The 16,469-nt window shown below is 53.0% G+C and overlaps 7 protein-coding genes across 7 annotated transcripts; 4 read left to right on the forward strand and 3 right to left on the reverse strand.

The window, feature by feature from the left end:
• Positions 1-246: 246 nt before the first annotated feature.
• On the forward strand, positions 247-831 carry NCU01223 (hypothetical protein; the record flags this gene model as incomplete). The annotated part of the gene is made up of 2 exons (XM_956496.1): positions 247-378; positions 481-831. 2 exons carry the CDS (start codon positions 247-249, stop codon positions 829-831), a joined length of 483 nt encoding a protein of 160 aa, XP_961589.1.
• rpt-2 (regulatory particle, ATPase-like-2) lies at positions 668-3,080 on the reverse strand. The gene is made up of 4 exons (XM_956497.3): positions 2,869-3,080; positions 2,743-2,802; positions 1,819-2,628; positions 668-1,761 (listed from the first exon to the last, which is right to left on the reverse strand). Exons 1-4 carry the CDS (start codon positions 2,869-2,871, stop codon positions 1,255-1,257), a joined length of 1,380 nt encoding a protein of 459 aa, XP_961590.2. The 5' UTR covers positions 2,872-3,080; the 3' UTR covers positions 668-1,254.
• A 252-nt stretch (positions 3,081-3,332) lies between these two features.
• NCU01225 (ubiquitin conjugating enzyme) lies at positions 3,333-5,385 on the forward strand. The gene is made up of 3 exons (XM_956498.2): positions 3,333-4,287; positions 4,384-4,655; positions 4,797-5,385. Exons 1-3 carry the CDS (start codon positions 4,027-4,029, stop codon positions 4,969-4,971), a joined length of 708 nt encoding a protein of 235 aa, XP_961591.1. The 5' UTR covers positions 3,333-4,026; the 3' UTR covers positions 4,972-5,385.
• Positions 5,221-7,606, reverse strand: tca-8 (tricarboxylic acid-8). Its single transcript, XM_956500.3, has 5 exons — positions 7,181-7,606; positions 6,929-6,957; positions 6,672-6,798; positions 6,523-6,611; positions 5,221-6,440 (listed from the first exon to the last, which is right to left on the reverse strand). The coding sequence occupies exons 1-5, from the start codon at positions 7,345-7,347 to the stop codon at positions 5,851-5,853; spliced, it is 1,002 nt and encodes a 333-aa protein (XP_961593.1). The 5' UTR covers positions 7,348-7,606; the 3' UTR covers positions 5,221-5,850.
• A 423-nt stretch (positions 7,607-8,029) lies between these two features.
• On the forward strand, positions 8,030-10,365 carry elp3 (elp3 ortholog). The gene has a single exon (XM_956502.3). The coding sequence runs from the start codon at positions 8,335-8,337 to the stop codon at positions 10,048-10,050; it is 1,716 nt and encodes a 571-aa protein (XP_961595.1). The 5' UTR covers positions 8,030-8,334; the 3' UTR covers positions 10,051-10,365.
• Positions 10,366-11,331: 966 nt separating this feature from the next.
• Positions 11,332-13,070, forward strand: NCU01230 (serum paraoxonase/arylesterase). The gene is made up of 2 exons (XM_956503.2): positions 11,332-11,828; positions 11,895-13,070. The coding sequence occupies exons 1-2, from the start codon at positions 11,502-11,504 to the stop codon at positions 12,891-12,893; spliced, it is 1,326 nt and encodes a 441-aa protein (XP_961596.1). The 5' UTR covers positions 11,332-11,501; the 3' UTR covers positions 12,894-13,070.
• A 55-nt stretch (positions 13,071-13,125) lies between these two features.
• On the reverse strand, positions 13,126-16,157 carry NCU01231 (carboxylic acid transporter). Its single transcript, XM_956504.3, has 4 exons — positions 15,974-16,157; positions 14,620-15,765; positions 14,193-14,548; positions 13,126-14,118 (listed from the first exon to the last, which is right to left on the reverse strand). Exons 2-4 carry the CDS (start codon positions 15,135-15,137, stop codon positions 13,433-13,435), a joined length of 1,560 nt encoding a protein of 519 aa, XP_961597.2. The 5' UTR covers positions 15,138-15,765; positions 15,974-16,157; the 3' UTR covers positions 13,126-13,432.
• Positions 16,158-16,469: the final 312 nt, after the last annotated feature.

Below are 16,469 nucleotides of genomic sequence, written 5' to 3' on the forward strand. Positions count from 1 at the left end.
AGCATTCTAGCCTTCAACAATGGATCAGCAATGTGACAACTAGGATTATTCAATCTTTTTGCATTAATCAGGGCTCCTCTCGCACCTCCCTTATCCACATCCACATCCCCTCCTTCGCGTCCTAGCCACCTATCCCGGCCTAGCAAGTTATCACCGCCTTCCCGCACCGGCCTCCATCTTTCCGGCTCTTCTGAATCCGGCATCGTCATCTCTCGCCCAATTCGGCTCCCAACCCCAATGTCAAAAATGGTCCCCGCCCTGAGACTTTCTAATCCACTCCCTAGGCTCCGGCTTCCTCGCTGGCATCCACATCTAGGACTGCGTCTGCGTTTCACGCACCCCCTCGGCCGTGTGCGCGCTTTCGCTGAGCGCCCCCGTGTAAGTCGCAGTGGGAACGTAGGGATCGTTGCTGGGCCGATGGAACTGGGGCGGGGGTAGAGGGTGTGCTTGGTGGTTCTGGTCGCTCTTCTTCCATTTCAGACCAAGGGGAAGAGAAACAGAAGGATGATGGTGATAGTAAACCGTTGGTGTACGGTTATATCAGGAGCAAGGGGGGCTGTATGCAGGGGAGTCGATGGATGGGACGGTGGTGGTGGTGTCGAGGGGGGTGCGAATGAGGAGTTTTATGGGAGGAAGGGGATCACGGTGAAGGAGATTCCGAAAGGGGGTGTGCCTTGGCCGGAACGAGGGCGAGATACGAAGGATGGTAAAAAGGTTTGGTCGGAGGGGGTAATGGGCTTGGTGGAGGCTTTGAGTGCGGCTGATCAGCAGGGGAGGAGAATATGTGATGGGGACCATGATGGTTCAAGCAGGAGAGTAAAGGGTGGTTAAATGTATAGAGATAGAGAGAAGGATACACGCAGAAGGATAGATTAGATGCCGCCTGGTGACAATGGGAGAGATAGCATACGTAGGAGGTGCAGCGTCAAGCTTACATGAGTAGGATGAGAGGCAGTGGTGGGCTTCACGTTTTGCGTAGATACAACTGACATGAAGCTGGACTTCACAATGAATGTATCAACGAACCAACAATTTAAGGCGTGGAAAACATACCCTTACAGGAGCCAACCGTAAAGTTTCTTCTTTCTCCATGATAAAACGCTACGGTATCCCTTCATCTTCACTCAAACTAAGGTACGCTTAGTGATGGCTGGATATCGACATCACAAGGCTGAATTGTCAAATCCATTCCCAGTCGCAATCCGCCCAAATCTGAAAAGTCTTGCAAATTAGGCCAGATAATATGCGGTTATGTTACAAGTACAAGCCCTCGGGCTCGCCTTCCTGCTTGGTGCGCAGAACTCTTTCACGAGCAGCTCTGAAGTCTGCCATCTGCACCCGCATTCTGCGCTCACGGAGGGCCATGAGACCGGCCTCAGAGCAGATGGCCTTGATGTCGGCACCTGAGAGATCGTCCTTCTGGGCGATGAACTCTTCCAGGTCAACATCCTCGTTAAGTGACATCTTGCTGGTGTGGAGCGTGAAGATCTTGCGCTTGGTGTTCTGGTCGGGATTCTCGAAGAGAATCTTGCGGTCGATACGGCCAGGACGGATTAAAGCAGGGTCAAGCGACTCGATCTTGTTGGTGGCCATGATGACCTTGACGTCTCCACGGTCGTCGAAACCATCCAGCTGGTTCAGCAGCTCCAACATGGTTCTCTGGATTTCACGTTCGCCGCCCGATGTCGAGTCGTAACGCTTGGTACCGATGGCATCGATTTCGTCGATGAACACGATGGAAGGGGCATTCTCGGCGGCAACCTGAGGAACATGTTAGAGTATATATTTGACAGTGTAGCTTGAAACACTTTTACATACCTGGAAAAGCTGGCGGACCAGTCGAGGACCATCACCAAGATACTTTTGGATAAGCTCGCTACCAACGATGCGCAAGAACGTTGCCGAAGTTTGGTTTGCCACAGCCTTGGCAAGGAGGGTCTTACCGGTACCGGGAGCACCGTAAAGAATGACACCCTTGGGTGGCTTGATACCCATTTCTTCGTAGAGCTCCGGATGCAGCAATGGAAGCTCAACTGATTCACGAACTTCCTGGATCTGCTGTTCCAAGCCACCAATATCCGCGTACGACTCCGTGGGCGCCTTGTCAAGCTTCATGACGCTGACGGCCGGATCCGTGTCGTCGGTGAGCACGCCAACAATGCTGACACTCTTGTGATGTAGCAGGACGCTGGCGCCGGGCTCCAGAAGGTCTTTGTCGACAAAGCTCATGATGCTAACGTAGTACTCGGGCCCCGATGTGCTGGAAACGATGGCGTGGTCGTCGTCGATCAACTCCTCGAGAACACCGACACCCATGGGGCTGCCACGCATATCATCGACACGGGAGCGCTCGTCAGCCATACGGTCGGAAGACTCGAGCTCGGACGCAGGAGCATTGCTGTCCTTGGCGGTCTTCGCCTTGCGTAGACGTTCTTGATTTTCGACATATTCTTCCTCGAGCAGTAGATGATCGTGGATTCGTTGCATTCGTAGGAGTCGGAGTTTGCATCGGCTTGTCGGATACACTGAGGGGAGCTTGGCGGCAGCGCTGGCACCGCCTTGTCTCTTCTTCTTGCGACCGATGCGGGTGGTAGGCTTCGGCGGCGGCTCGTACTTGGGCTTATCTTTCTGTTTTGGTGGCGATGGTGGTTAGCGATGTCCATGATGTCAGCGCCTGAGTCTCACAGGACAGCAAGCATGCCGCGCACAACAGAAACCTTGACGCAACTGAAGCCATCCTACCTTATCTTTCTTGGACTTTGAAGGGTCCTGGCCTCCGCCCATGCCAGACTGATTTTGACCCTGCGCAGCTTGTCAGTATGCGATGCGTTGCAAGCTTGAGCTCAGCTCCGTATTGCGGCAACTGACCATGTTGACGGTCCGCCTTTCGCGATTCTTGAAAGTGTGGTGGAAGACTCAAAGGGGTGCTGAGAATTATATGATGGGGTCGCAAAAGTGCCGCACGATCTGAACTCGTTGATCTCAGCGGCAGTGATGGAAACGATTAAGTTGTGCTGGTGTTCGTTGTTGGCGGATGCCCGTTTGAGGTTCAGTTGCGACGGGATGGCGAGCTCCAGTTCAGGCCCCCAGTGAACGCGACACACCTCATCCGTCTGTCGTCCAGTCGTACACCTGACGCACAGACCATCAAGACTACTAAGCTGCCGGGGGCAATAGCACCTTGCATGTCGTTTGAGCGCTCCTAGCACTTGCTGTGCGTTTGCATTCGATCTGTCTACTGACCATACCTGGACAAGCTGCACAGCTTTAAGTTTGTACTTGTACCGTATGACGGACTGTTTTCCCATACATACAGCGCATGGCCACGACATTGGCAAGGGAGGGGACCATCCCAGGGACGAGTCCAGCCAGAGCCTCCTGCTTCCATCCTATCCCGTCGCAACTTTGTGTACATTGGAGGGCGACAGTGGTCATTCGTCCTCAACCTTGCCCGTACTATACTAAAAAATAAAGCAAGGTGTGGCTGAGGCGATCAAAACACTAGGAAGAACACCACGCTCGCCAATTAGGTTATGTGAGCATTTGACTCTTGGCACTCTTGGGTACCTCTACGGACGCTGCTCCCCACCTGACTCTTGAAGTTGCCTTTTTGCTTTCCTTTCCCTCGACAGGAAGTGACGACGACCATCTCACCTTGTCAGCGAATGCTCTTTCAGCCTTGCATTCACAAATAACCTACGGTACCTAAGCAGGCCCGGTTCGCCAATCCTCGATCAGTTGCGGAAGAAAACCTAAAACGTCCTGTCGTTCGTTCCACTGCCAGCTCCTCCATCACTGAAGAAACCCTCCCGTCTCACCTTGCAACATCATTTCACGGGCCTCCTTGACCCCTCCACAAGGTTAATCTTATCAGTACTCCGTTGTTATACTTCACTTATTTCGCTGAACACCACTTCCTACCATCTTATTTGCGTCCAACAGCAAACCATATACTGTACCCACTCCCATTCCCATTTGGGCGCAATACACTTCCCTTCCTCTGCACCAACACCCCATCACTTGACCATGGCGACTACTCGTGAGCGCCGCGTTGCGAAGGAATTGCAGGATATATGGAATGACCGCGAGACCTCGGGCGTCATGGCCGAACCTCTCGACTCGAGCAATCTGTCGCACCTCAAGGGCTCCTTCAGCGGCCCTCCAGACTCGCCCTATGCTGGGGGTACATACGAGGTCGACATTCAGATTCCGGATAAGTACCCGTTCAAGCCGCCCTCGATGTATCTTATTACCAAGATCTGGCACCCCAACGTCAGCAGTGTCACTGTACGTTTCTCTCGTTTTTGTCCCCTTGTTTTATGATGGATGTTAGGAAGTAGGTGGAGTTTGGAGAGCTCAACTAACCCTCCGACGTCTTTACAGGGCGCCATCTGCCTCGACATTCTGGGAACAGCATGGTCCCCGGTCGGCACGATTAAGACAGCGCTGCTTGCCGTACGAATGCTTCTTGAATCGCCAAACCCGAAGGATCCCCAGGACGCCCAGGTGGCCAAGATGTTGATGGAAAACCCCAAGCTGTTCGCCCGAACGGCACACGACTGGGCCGTCAAGTATGCCGGCGCGCCCAGGGTGGACAAGATTCCTCTCAAGTATGATGAGACCGCAAAGGAAGGTTCAAGGAACGATGCTAGCAGGTACGTGGCATTTCTGACCATCCCGATGCAGTGAACCACCTTGTGTTAAGCAAAAGCCATATGGACAATGCATTACTGGAAACCCGGAATAAAAGTCAGAGGCGACTAACCTTGAGAGCCTGCTTGGCGAACCCAACACAGATATGCTGGATATAACAAGGACCTGGTGGATCGTTTTGTCAACATGGGATTCGACGTAGAAAAGGTGGTCGATGCTTTTAAATTTGTGGGTATTGACCGGAACGGAGGCGCCGATTACGAACTCGAGGAAGCATACATGGGCGATATCACTGCGCGGCTCCTCGGCGAGCAGTGACATTCGAGAGTGAGGGCGGGCAATGAGAGCAACAAACACGGCTATGTATAGTGATGAGGTGGTGGTATGGTTTTACCGATCAGCATTATGGAAATCAGAACGGTATGGACTTTAAAAGCGGACAGGTAAAGCGAAGGATGGAAACCGCAGCAGCTGAGGCCGACGTTCGACTGGTTTATTCGGTGGTAGGATGGCGCGGCTTCGTCTGTTATTAGTTTATACATCAGCCGCATTCGGATATGGAGTTTTACGGACGACAAGGGTGTCAATGGAGCAATGGAATTTCTGGCTTCTTTCTACTACTGATTCCTCACTTTCCCGTTGCTCGGAGTTTCCGTCCTCCTTTACATGGTAGCTAGCAAAGTGATAGCGTATCTATACAAAGTGTATGGCGCATTCAAGCCAATAGGCGAAGACAGGTCGGTAAGTCATGTTTATGTGACGTTGTGAATAAATGGAAAGTATAATATACCTAACCGCCCACACCCATTCCTTGGTTTCACCTCTATCAACAAGAACGTCGCAAGATGCGGAAAGGGATATAAATGCACCACACGGTATACGCCCAGTCCCCACTCCCAGTAGCAATGGCCAAATGTCTCTATCAGGCTTCAATTGTCATCCCAAGACACAGTCACAAATGCAATACGCTCCGCGTTCCCTGCTTCCTTCTGACTGTGCCTTCGGCCCCGACCAGGTCGGCAGATAAGCCGAACCAGAAATACAAGACTACCCGTGCGCAGAGACAGAGGAGACATGGACAAGATGTTTTGGTTGTATGGCTGGTTGGCTGGCTGCTGCGACTATTCATATGTCCGCCTCAAAGTAGACAAAAGAAAATGTTCGAAAGATTAAAACATGAACCCCTTCAAACTTTTCTTAAAGCAAATCGCGTCTGACGAACTCATCACGGAGAGCCTTGCCGAGGCTGGCGGGCGAGCGCTCGACAACAACACCGGCGGCCTCGAGGGCCTTGATCTTGGAGTCGGCACCACCCTTGCCGCCAGCGACGATGGCACCGGCGTGACCCATGCGACGGCCGGGGGGAGCGGAGATACCGGCGATGAAGGAGACGACGGGCTTGCCACCGTTCTTGGTGTTGTACTCCTTGAGGAAGTCGGCAGCCTCCTCCTCGGCGGAACCACCAATCTCACCGATCATGATGATACCGTCGGTATCGCCGTCCTCGAGGAAGACCTTGAGACAGTCGATGAAGTTGGTACCGCTGAAGGGGTCACCGCCGATACCGACGACAAGAGACTGACCGAGGCCGGCCTGGGTGGTCTGGTTGACGGCCTCGTAAGTGAGGGTGCCAGATCTGCTGACGATACCGATACGGCCGCGCTTGTGGATGAAACCGGGCATGATGCCAATCTTGCACTGACCGGGGGCGATGATGCCAGGGCAGTTGGGACCGACGAGACGGGTCTTGGACTGAGTCTTGAGCATAGAGGTGATGCGAACCATGTCTGCAACGCCCGGTTAGATCACTGGTTTCCAAAATTCGCTTTCATCCGCTTGCGCGCCGTCCTTGTGAGCCATTGTACTGACCATGCTGGGGAATGCCTTCGGTAATGCACACGGCGAGGGGGATCTCGGCCTGGAGGGCCTCCTCGATACCGGCAGCGGCGAGAGGGGGGCTATTTTCGATGTTGCTATTAGTAAGGCCCCCAAAGGCTGGTATCTCGGAGAGTGCTTACGGGACGAAAATGGCGGTGGCAGTAGCACCGGTCTCCTTGACAGCCTCGCTCACATTGGAGAAGACGGGGCGATCAAGATGTGTTTGGCCAGCCTTCTTGGGGTTGGTGCCGCCAACAACATTGGTGCCTAGAACAGAGGGCGAAATGCGTCAGAATTCCATGTTTGCGACAGTTTGCGACCCAAGATCGGTACCGATAAGCGGGAGATAAGCGAGGGGAATGGTGGCAGTGGTGGGTGGTTGAGGGTGGTGGTTTACCATATTCGATGGCCTGCTGGGCGTGGAAACTGTACAATGAGCCATCGTCAGCCAAGTCAAATTCGCAGCATTAATCACATCCAATGGTGTCCTGGTCTTGGAAAGCTTGTGATCATGGGCAGTTGGTGGAGGTGGAGCATTCCCCAGATGCGCCCGAGTCGTGTCATCGGCGTCGCGAGTCACGACAAGCAGGGCGCAATGGGGAAAACGGGGAACGGGGAATTTCGGGCAGGGGAGGTAGCTCTAACTCACGTTCCCTGCTTGCCCGTGAATCCCTGGAAGAGAACCTTGGTGTCGCCGTTGATTTTCAGGTTGTTGATGGTCGCCGCATAGGGGGACGAGTTGGAGCTGTAGGCTCTCTTGGACAGCTGCTGGACGAGCTTGCCCGCGGGCCGTGTTTGCCTTGCGATAGCCTGCATTGTGAAATCTGTGGGCAAGAATGCAAGAATAGTGTGGGAATGAGGAGGGCGCCGGAGGAAAGGGGAGGGAGAGGGCAGTATTATGGGCGAGAGAGCCAACAATGGAGCCGATGATGTCGTTGAGGGGGGGTTTTGTTGTTCGTTTCCAGTTTTGCACGGGATCGCACGTAGAAATTCAGGACGTCGACGGCTCGAGCTTCTCCAACTCCCCGCCAGCCAACAGAACCCTCTCTCCTCGAAAAATATCTCCAACTAGTTGCTCTCACTTCGGGCCGCACTATGACAGGATCCGCTCGCGAGCCACAGCTCCTGTCGCAGACCCACAAAACACCCACCGCCCACCGCCCACGGCAGGGTCTGCGGCAATGCGATTCAAGCTCATGAGGGTCTTGTTATCAGCCAGGTACACCGCGCTAACGCTTTTCCAAGATGGCTGCGTGTGACCACACCCAACCCCGCCGCTCTTCTAACGTGAGAAACTTGACCCAGATGGCTTGGTGGGTACCTGACCAAGCCAGCTCCAGCTGTACGTCACAAAGTACCGTTCGGTATCAAGCGTACCTGCCTGTCTCGCGGAGCTTGCCAGGGTACCGGCGGATTCTCGGGGCTAAATTGTCAACCCGCGCCAAGTCACAAGCCACATCTACATACTCCGTGGACAGGGGACCCGGAGCTCGGCGACGGGTGGCTGGTGGATCTAGTTCAGCCGCATTTTACGCCGAGGTCACTTGTCACGGTGCACGCACATGCATGACCGCCGATGCATGACACTTCAGTGGGTGGACTTGAAGCGCCCATGCAAACTTGACAGCGTTGAGGCTGGCACATCTGTTACAGCCACGGCAGGCGTATGCGGTACGGCACCTTCAACGACAACTGAAGCGTCCCGAAATTTGCCCCGCAAAAGGTTCAAATAATTGATTCAACGCCAACACCTAAACCGTCAATAACGAGATACGAGGTTCGCCAGTCCGACACAGCGCAAACATGGCGACAACAACGGTCACAGTCACTCGCAGCAAGAAGAATGCAAACTTGCCGTCCGAAAACGACAGGTTCTTGAGATGTTGCGCCGACATCGCGAACGCCCTCATCGAAGATCATGAAGCCGCTCAAAACGGCCGTCCGCAAAAGGACATTAATCTCAACAGCCTTCGATCCAAGTTTGCGAAGAAACACAAAATCAACAACGTCCCCCCACTAACCGCTATTATCGCCGCTGTTCCCGAACATTACAAGAAGTACATCTTGCCCAGACTCATCGCCAAGCCCATCAGAACCTCGTCGGGTATCGCTGTAGTGGCTGTCATGTGCAAGCCCCATCGATGCCCCCATATTGCGTATACCGGCAATATTTGCGTCTACTGCCCCGGTGGTCCAGACTCCGACTTCGAATACAGCACACAGTCATACACGGGATATGAGCCGACATCGATGAGAGCCATCCGGGCTCGTTACGACCCCTTCGAGCAGGCGAGAGGACGAGTTGATCAGCTAAAGTCATTGGGCCACTCGGTCGACAAGGTCGAATACATCATCATGGGCGGCACTTTCATGTCGCTCCCTGAATCATACAGAGACGAGTTTATTTCCCAGCTACACAACGCCCTGAGCGGCTACGGAACCTTGAACGTGGACGAGGCTGTGAGGTCGGGAGAACAGAGCAACATCAAGTGCGTGGGTATTACGATAGAGACTAGACCGGATTACTGCCTTCAGCCCCATCTTTCGAGCATGCTGCGCTACGGCTGCACCCGTCTCGAAATTGGGGTTCAATCCCTTTACGAAGATGTTGCCCGCGATACCAACCGTGGTCACACCGTTGCTGCCGTCGCCGAAACCTTTTGCCTCGCCAAGGATGCCGGTTTCAAGGTGGTCAGCCACATGATGCCTGACCTTCCGAACGTCGGCATGGAGAGAGATCTTGACCAGTTCCGGGAGTACTTTGAGAACCCAGCTTTTCGTACCGACGGTCTCAAGATCTATCCTACCCTTGTCATCCGTGGAACGGGCCTTTACGAGTTGTGGAGGACAGGCAGGTATCAAAACTACACACCCAACGGATTGATCGACCTCGTGGCAAGGATAATGGCCCTCGTTCCCCCCTGGACTCGCATCTACCGCGTCCAGCGTGATATCCCCATGCCGCTGGTGACGTCCGGTGTCGAGAACGGTAATCTGCGTGAGCTGGCTTTGGCGCGTATGAAGGACTTTGGAACCACCTGCCGCGATGTGCGCACTCGTGAAGTTGGTGTTAACGAGGTCAAGAACAAGATCAGGCCTAATCAAATCGAGCTCGTCCGTCGCGACTACACCGCCAACGGCGGCTGGGAGACTTTCCTCGCCTACGAGGATCCCAAGCAGGACATCTTGGTCGGTCTGCTCCGCCTGCGTAAGTGTTCGGAAAAGTACACGTTCCGCGAGGAGTTGGTTGGGCAGCCCACCAGTCTGGTCCGCGAGTTGCACGTTTACGGCATGGCTGTACCTTTGCACGTCAGAGACCCGAGGAAATTCCAGCATCAAGGTTTCGGTACGCTTCTCATGGAGGAGGCCGAGAGGATTGCGAGAGACGAGCACGGAAGTGTGAAGATCAGCGTTATTTCTGGTGTCGGTGTGCGTAGCTACTATAGGAAACTCGGGTATTGGCTCGATGGGCCTTACATGTCCAAGTGGCTCGATGGCAGGCCTGGACCTGAGGAGTAGGTCTACAGCTTTCCTGTGGGTGGATCAACAAAACGGACACGAGGGCGTTGGGCTTCTGCTTTGGATCGGACGGTCAGGCGCAATGGGTTGCATTACGACGGAAAAGGCGTTTGAGGTATGGTGTGCGGTTTTGGAGACTGATGACTCTTCGGGTCAATGGCAGATACACATGACCTTGTTCTCGGACACAGACATATGCTACACAGTTTCTTCCCGGCTTATTGTCTCATTTTCTCTCACAAGTGCAGTCATGTATTGATTTTACAACGCAAGCACGCCTTGAAAGTGTCTTCCTTGCGAAAACCTGCATGCGTGAATCACACTTCATGATTGTGAATGTTTGAGATACCGTGTCCATCCTTAGCAATGTTGATGTCCCGAGTCTGGCATTGCACGCCTGGAACCGTGACAGTAGGTTTCACATTCTTCGAGTTCTTCCTTCTTGAAAGAGATCTGACTAAGCAGTGATAATGTACAGTTCAAGCACTTGCTGAGAGGAGTCTCGAAGCAGGGATCTGGAATGAAGTTCATCATGTCAAACACAAGACCTCTGCATGGATATCAAAGGTTAGCTTGGTACGACGACTATACATGGAACAGGGAGTAGACAAACGACAGGAGAGCTACTTATTTCCTGTGCAGAAATTAAGTTAGGTTCTTTTTGACACTCGCAAGAACCGAGCTCTCGTTTTCAAACATCCAACAATAATTTTGGCAAGATGGACCCAACTCACCTGAACCATCCATCATCTTCAATATTCGGGGCATCAAATTCCCGGTTCCTGAATGGCCCCAGTTTGTACCCCTGGCTTTACTTTGCTGACCTTTAGCCCCTTTTTCTCGGCTGACGCCTTCTAGGACGTTCATTCGTTCAAGTTTGAGGCTCAACAAAAGGACCTTGTCACGTTCAACGTCTAGTCAGTTCTGTCGTTGATCCCTCCAGAAAGACACTCTCCCCGATGGCAGTGCCGAACGTGAATCCCTATTGAGGTCTTCGATGGACTATAGAAGAAGTGCGGTATCTTACAACCAAAATGATGATTTCGTGTTTGCTTTCTGTGGTTGCGCTGGTTATGGTAACGAAAGTCCGGAGGATTTTAGGAATCAGAGGCGGAGGTTGTCCTACCCGATGGACTTGGCACCCCAGATCTTCAACCACAAGATCTTCACATCTGACCCCGCGTACGAAAGCCCGCTAACATGGGGCGTGACAGCTATAATTGTATAGCCGTTGCGCTATTGCGTAAATGGTGCCGACTTGTTACATACGCGTTCGTAGGTAGAGGTAGCTACCCCGCAGCCACAAAGAACCGGTCGACAAGAAGGGGAATGAACTGCAATGGTAGCAGTTACGCATAGGAGCCAAGACGGCGTATAAAGCTCGGGTATATAATCGTGTGCATCGATCCCATCCTGGCCTCTCTTGAACTCGACCCAAACTCTTGCCCATCATGAAGTTACTTGGCTCATCTGTTACCGTCGCTGTGTTGGCTTATGCGGTCTACTCCTGGGGAACATTTATATACCACAATGCCATCGTCTTCGGCTTCCTTCGCTCCAACCCCGTGAGTACTTTTGTTCAAGAAGAAGACATTCAGTACATTCCCGACACTGTTCACTGTGAAGACCTTCACTATCATGCCCCCAGCAAGACCCTCTTTACGGCTTGCGAGGACTATCCCGAGACTCGCTTTCAGTGGTTTCCTCCCTTGACCAACTTCAACGATTCGTCAATCCTGAAGACCCACCATGGTTCTCTGCATGTGATTGACCCCGAAGTAAGTCAAAAAAACACCCTGTGCTGACAGTCGTGTGCATAACCGAGTTGCTTACACCTTCCATAGACCAAGAAATCCCAACGCCTTAGCGTGGACAACTTCGACGGACCTTTCATCACCCACGGAATCGAGGTTCTCACCGACCCCGAGCAACCGAATGCCGTATACATCTACGCCGTCAACCACCTTCCCAACCCCGAGCCCGTCATAGCCATCCACCCTCCACCGGCAGACATTTTCAAAGCGCGGTCTCAGATTGAGCTTTTCCACCATGTCATCGGCACCACCACCGCCACTCACCTTCGCTCCATCTGGCATCCCCTGATTCGCACTCCCAACGATCTTGTTGCCACATCTCCCACATCCCTCTATGTGACCAACGACCACCTTTACCGGGACCACGGCCCCATGCGCTTCATGGAAGATATGTACGCCAAAGCTGAATGGACCGACGTCATCTACTTGCAGTTCTCCCTTGAAGCCCCCTCCACTCCCGCCGAAACAGACGCTGTGGCCGGCGTCACCGCCCACGTGGCACTGGACAAGTTCCACAACGCCAACGGCCTAGGCCACGGCCGGTACGAGAACGAGGTAGCCATCGCCAGCGCCGCTTCCGGAGTGCTGAGCATCAGCGAACTATCATCGTCGCCTTTATCAAAGTCGAGCATGATCACAGTGCTCAACCGCATCGAATTCGACTCTACCATCGACAATCCCTCGTACTTTTCCGACCCCTACGCCGGCACGGCGGACGGCGTCGACCACAGCGGGTTTGTCGTAGCCGGTTTAGGCAAGGCACATACGCTGGCGCAGACGCGCAAGCAGCCGGGGGCCAAGGATCCGGTCATGGTGTGGTTCGCGAAGCCGGTCAAGCAGGAAGAGAACGGGAATGTGATTTGGGAGAAGAGGCTGTTGTTTGAGGATGACGGGACCAGGATTAGGAGCGCGAGCGCGGCGGTTTTGGTCGCTATTGACCCGGAGAAGGAAAGAGGGAAGAGAAAGGCATGGTTGTTCGTTACGGGATTTGTATCGAGTAGTGTGGTTGCTGTTAAGGTTGACTTGTGAAGTGAGTGATGAAAGAAGGCGGGAGAGATGTTGGCTGTTAGGCTGTAGATATTCAGGGGCTTCAGCACGAGGAGAAACCTCAACGAATGATACAAATCAATTTAAGAATCCACTCGGCGTTATTCAAGCAAACACGTCGAGGAAGATGTTTTCGCCACTGACATATGGCTAGACGAGGGTATTGTAAACTGGTGGTTCACAGAATCTAATGGTATAAGTCTTCTCTGAACAGTGCTGACGTAGGAGGATGATTTGGCCTACATATACAAGTTACCAGATGCTGCATGACCCTAGAAGCCTTTAAGTCTTTTGAAACACCCTTCTTCTTAAGTCTTTGAACTGAAAGGCCTCAGCTGAGCATAAGAAGACGAGAAATCCATGTAATACTTGTATAGTATGGGTTGTAACAAGTAAAGAGATCATTATCTCGAATGGACATGCAAACAAAGTCGTCATGCCCGGGAACATCACGATGTATTCCAAGTGTTGTGAAAGCCACCCAACGCTCATTGTTTGGCAGGGGCCGCAGTATTCTCCACCTACTGAACCGCCCGTCCCTCCCTTTTCTCATCATCCAACTCACTCGTCACCTTCTCCATATGACCTGTCTCCATCTCCAAATCGTCCACCTGCTTGCCATGTTGCTTTTGAAGGTTCATACCCGCCGGCAGTGCCTTCTCAAATTCTCTACCCCTCTTCTCGGGCCCAAATGCCGTGGTGACCACGATGCCCATCACAATGATTGCAGTAGCAATGCCCATAGTCGGGCCATAGGCCTCGACCAGCTTTCCGGTATGGCTGACGATGTGGATCTTCTCCGACACGGCATTAACAATCTGTGCGGACGGGGACGACACCATGTTGCCGACCTGGTACGTAATTCCGGGAAACGAGGAGCGGAATGCGGGGGGCGCAAGCTCATTCAGGTGGATTGGGATGACCCCCCAAGCTCCTTGGACGAAGAATTGCATGAAGAAGCCGGTGGCGGACAGCGCGCGCTCGGAATTGGGAAGGATCCATGCGGGGATCATACAGCCGCTGATGAGCGAGGAAACAATGATGGTCCGCCGGCGGCCAAAGTATTGGCTGAGGTAGCCAATGATGGTACCGCCCACACAAGCGCCGGCCTTCATAATGATACTGGCACGGCTGGCGGCCGAGTTATCCATTTCCTTCGCTCTAAGTACGAAGGTGGTGTAATTGTCCTGGGAGGTATGGCTGTAGTCTGTTTGTGGTAAGGATAGTCAGAGTGGCTCCGTCGATAGCTGGCTGCAAAAAAACCTTGGGGGCGAGACTTACAGTTGAACCAAGTCATCAAGATGCAGCAGTAGACACACATCTTCCACTCTTGGCGAAGCATCACCTTAGTTTCCCTCCAGAACTGGGACGGGTTGGCGTGCGCCTTGCCTTCCTTGCGTGCCTCAAGGAACTGCTTGGACTCGGGGAAGAAGCAGCGGATGATGCCAACACCAATGGACAGACCAGCAGCAATCCAAAACACGGTCTTCCAGCTATCGGTGTCACCACCGACCCCAAGATTGGCGCACGCGGCGCACACATAACCAAAGGCGTAACCTTGCTGGAGAATACCTGACATCAAACCTCGGGCGTCAACCGGGCTGTTCTCCAAGGCCATTGCAATTGCGTTACCGTACCTGTAATTAGGGGTTATCAGCATAACCAACCTTTGACAGCGGGATACTGAGGACGAAAGGGGGGAACTTACACTCCACCCATGAACAATCCAAACAAAGCTCTCACGCCAAGGAACTGCGAATATGTCGAGCTGTAGATGGTAGCAATCTGCAAGATGCCCAAAACAATCATGTTGACCACCATCGGCCACTTTCTCCCCCATCGATCACCAGCCAGACCAAACGCAGCGGCGCCAATCGACCGAAGCAGCAGCGTCAACGTAATCGCCGTCGACACACTGGTCTTGCTGACTCCATAGTAGGCCGCCAGCTTGACCTGCTGGATGGACAAGGCATGGAAGTCAAAGGCATCGGCACTCCAGGCGCAGAATCCGACCAGAAAGCAGATCCAGTCACGGCCTGAGAGCTGGGCGAGCAAGCTGATGGGGTTCTTCAGAGGCACGGGTTTTGCCCATTCTGTTGCAGTCTCGCCGTACACGTTGGTCACGACGACGCGCTGCTTCCAGATGAAGAGGTCCTTCCATGACTGACGGGCTGTGGGGAGGATGCCCTTGGCGACAGGGTCGGCGGGCTCGTGGGTTGATTCCATGGTTGCGTCTTTGATGATGAGTGGATGAACGAAGACTTGTACGACAGAGGTGTTGGTACCTGGAATATGTACCCCCACAACGATGCGTGATTTGTACAAAGCCCGATCAATGATTCAAGAGTATGTTGTAAGCCAGGCTTAGAGTGAAAATAACGAGATGGATGAAGGTGAAGAAAGGGAACCCAAAAGAAGAGGGGACAGACATCAATTTGAACCTGTGTCGGGTTCCTGCCGGTAGGGCTCAGCTTTAATATATTCGCAATACACAGCGTATATACATCTCACATCGTTTTCGTTTTCGGTGTTGGTTGTGTCCACGTTTTTTTGGGAAAAAGAGGGGTTGCCTCCTTTTTCTTCGGTTGACTAGCCCGTCTTCAGCGGCAGAGCGGAAGTGCAGTGTTCGACAGTAGATGGTTGAATCTTGATTGACGAAGCTGAGTGAGCCACCATGGATGTGCAGGCAACCCCCGCATGCTAACACGTTCCTCATGGCCAGTCATGATCCCATTGCCAGCCACCTCAACGATCGAGAGAAATCCGAAGAACAGCCGGGAGCGTACTGTGGTAGATGTCCCAGAAGGGCGGGAATGATATCGAGACACCGATACAATTCTTGCTGTTGGGCAGTCTTGTCCACTCGTTGTCTGAGTAAGCCTCTTCCCTACGAATTCTCCTCAAACTTTACTTCATCTGGTAACCCTCTCCATCGTGGCAGCCGTCAGCTTGCCTCTCGTCTTCGCGCGATGCCAATCCGGGGAATATATTGGTGAAATGGGGGAGGTCATGTCATCGCTCTTGGTCGATGGAGTGGTTTGCCCAAGGGAAGCTTAGCTTACTCTGACAGTTGCTTGATATCTTTAAAGCTTCGGTACCAAGAAAAGGGCGAGACTTGGCTGTTGATCTAACAAGTGAGGAGAACCTGGCTCGGGCCTGCAGGTGGCACTCACGGCATTCTGGGGAAAGACTAATAAGACAGGGATAACATGTGCGTGGTTCCCCCTAGTGATTCCCCAGGCCAGCCGACCCAATGGTACATCATGTTTCCTCTGGGGGATCGCTGACATCTAGACCGTTATCCGGGCTCTGCGGGCTGATTGGCTTCTGGCTTGCGGGGAAGTGGAAATCTTTTGGAGTTTGGAACTTGTGATTGTGGTCCGTTGGGAGATGTCGGAGATCACGCCAGCTCCAGTCTTAACCGCAAGCCAGAGAAGTCCAAAGTCCAAAACTATCGCTGATTAAGGGAAGACAGAGAGACGAGGGAACGATCTCTCCAAGAATATTTGAGGTCAAGAAATTGGGAGAATATTACCACATGGAGTTTGACACCAATAA

The sequence above is a fragment of the Neurospora crassa genome, linkage group V, assembly GCF_000182925.2.
Source record: "Neurospora crassa OR74A linkage group V, whole genome shotgun sequence".
In the NCBI taxonomy this organism is placed as follows: domain Eukaryota; kingdom Fungi; phylum Ascomycota; class Sordariomycetes; order Sordariales; family Sordariaceae; genus Neurospora; species Neurospora crassa.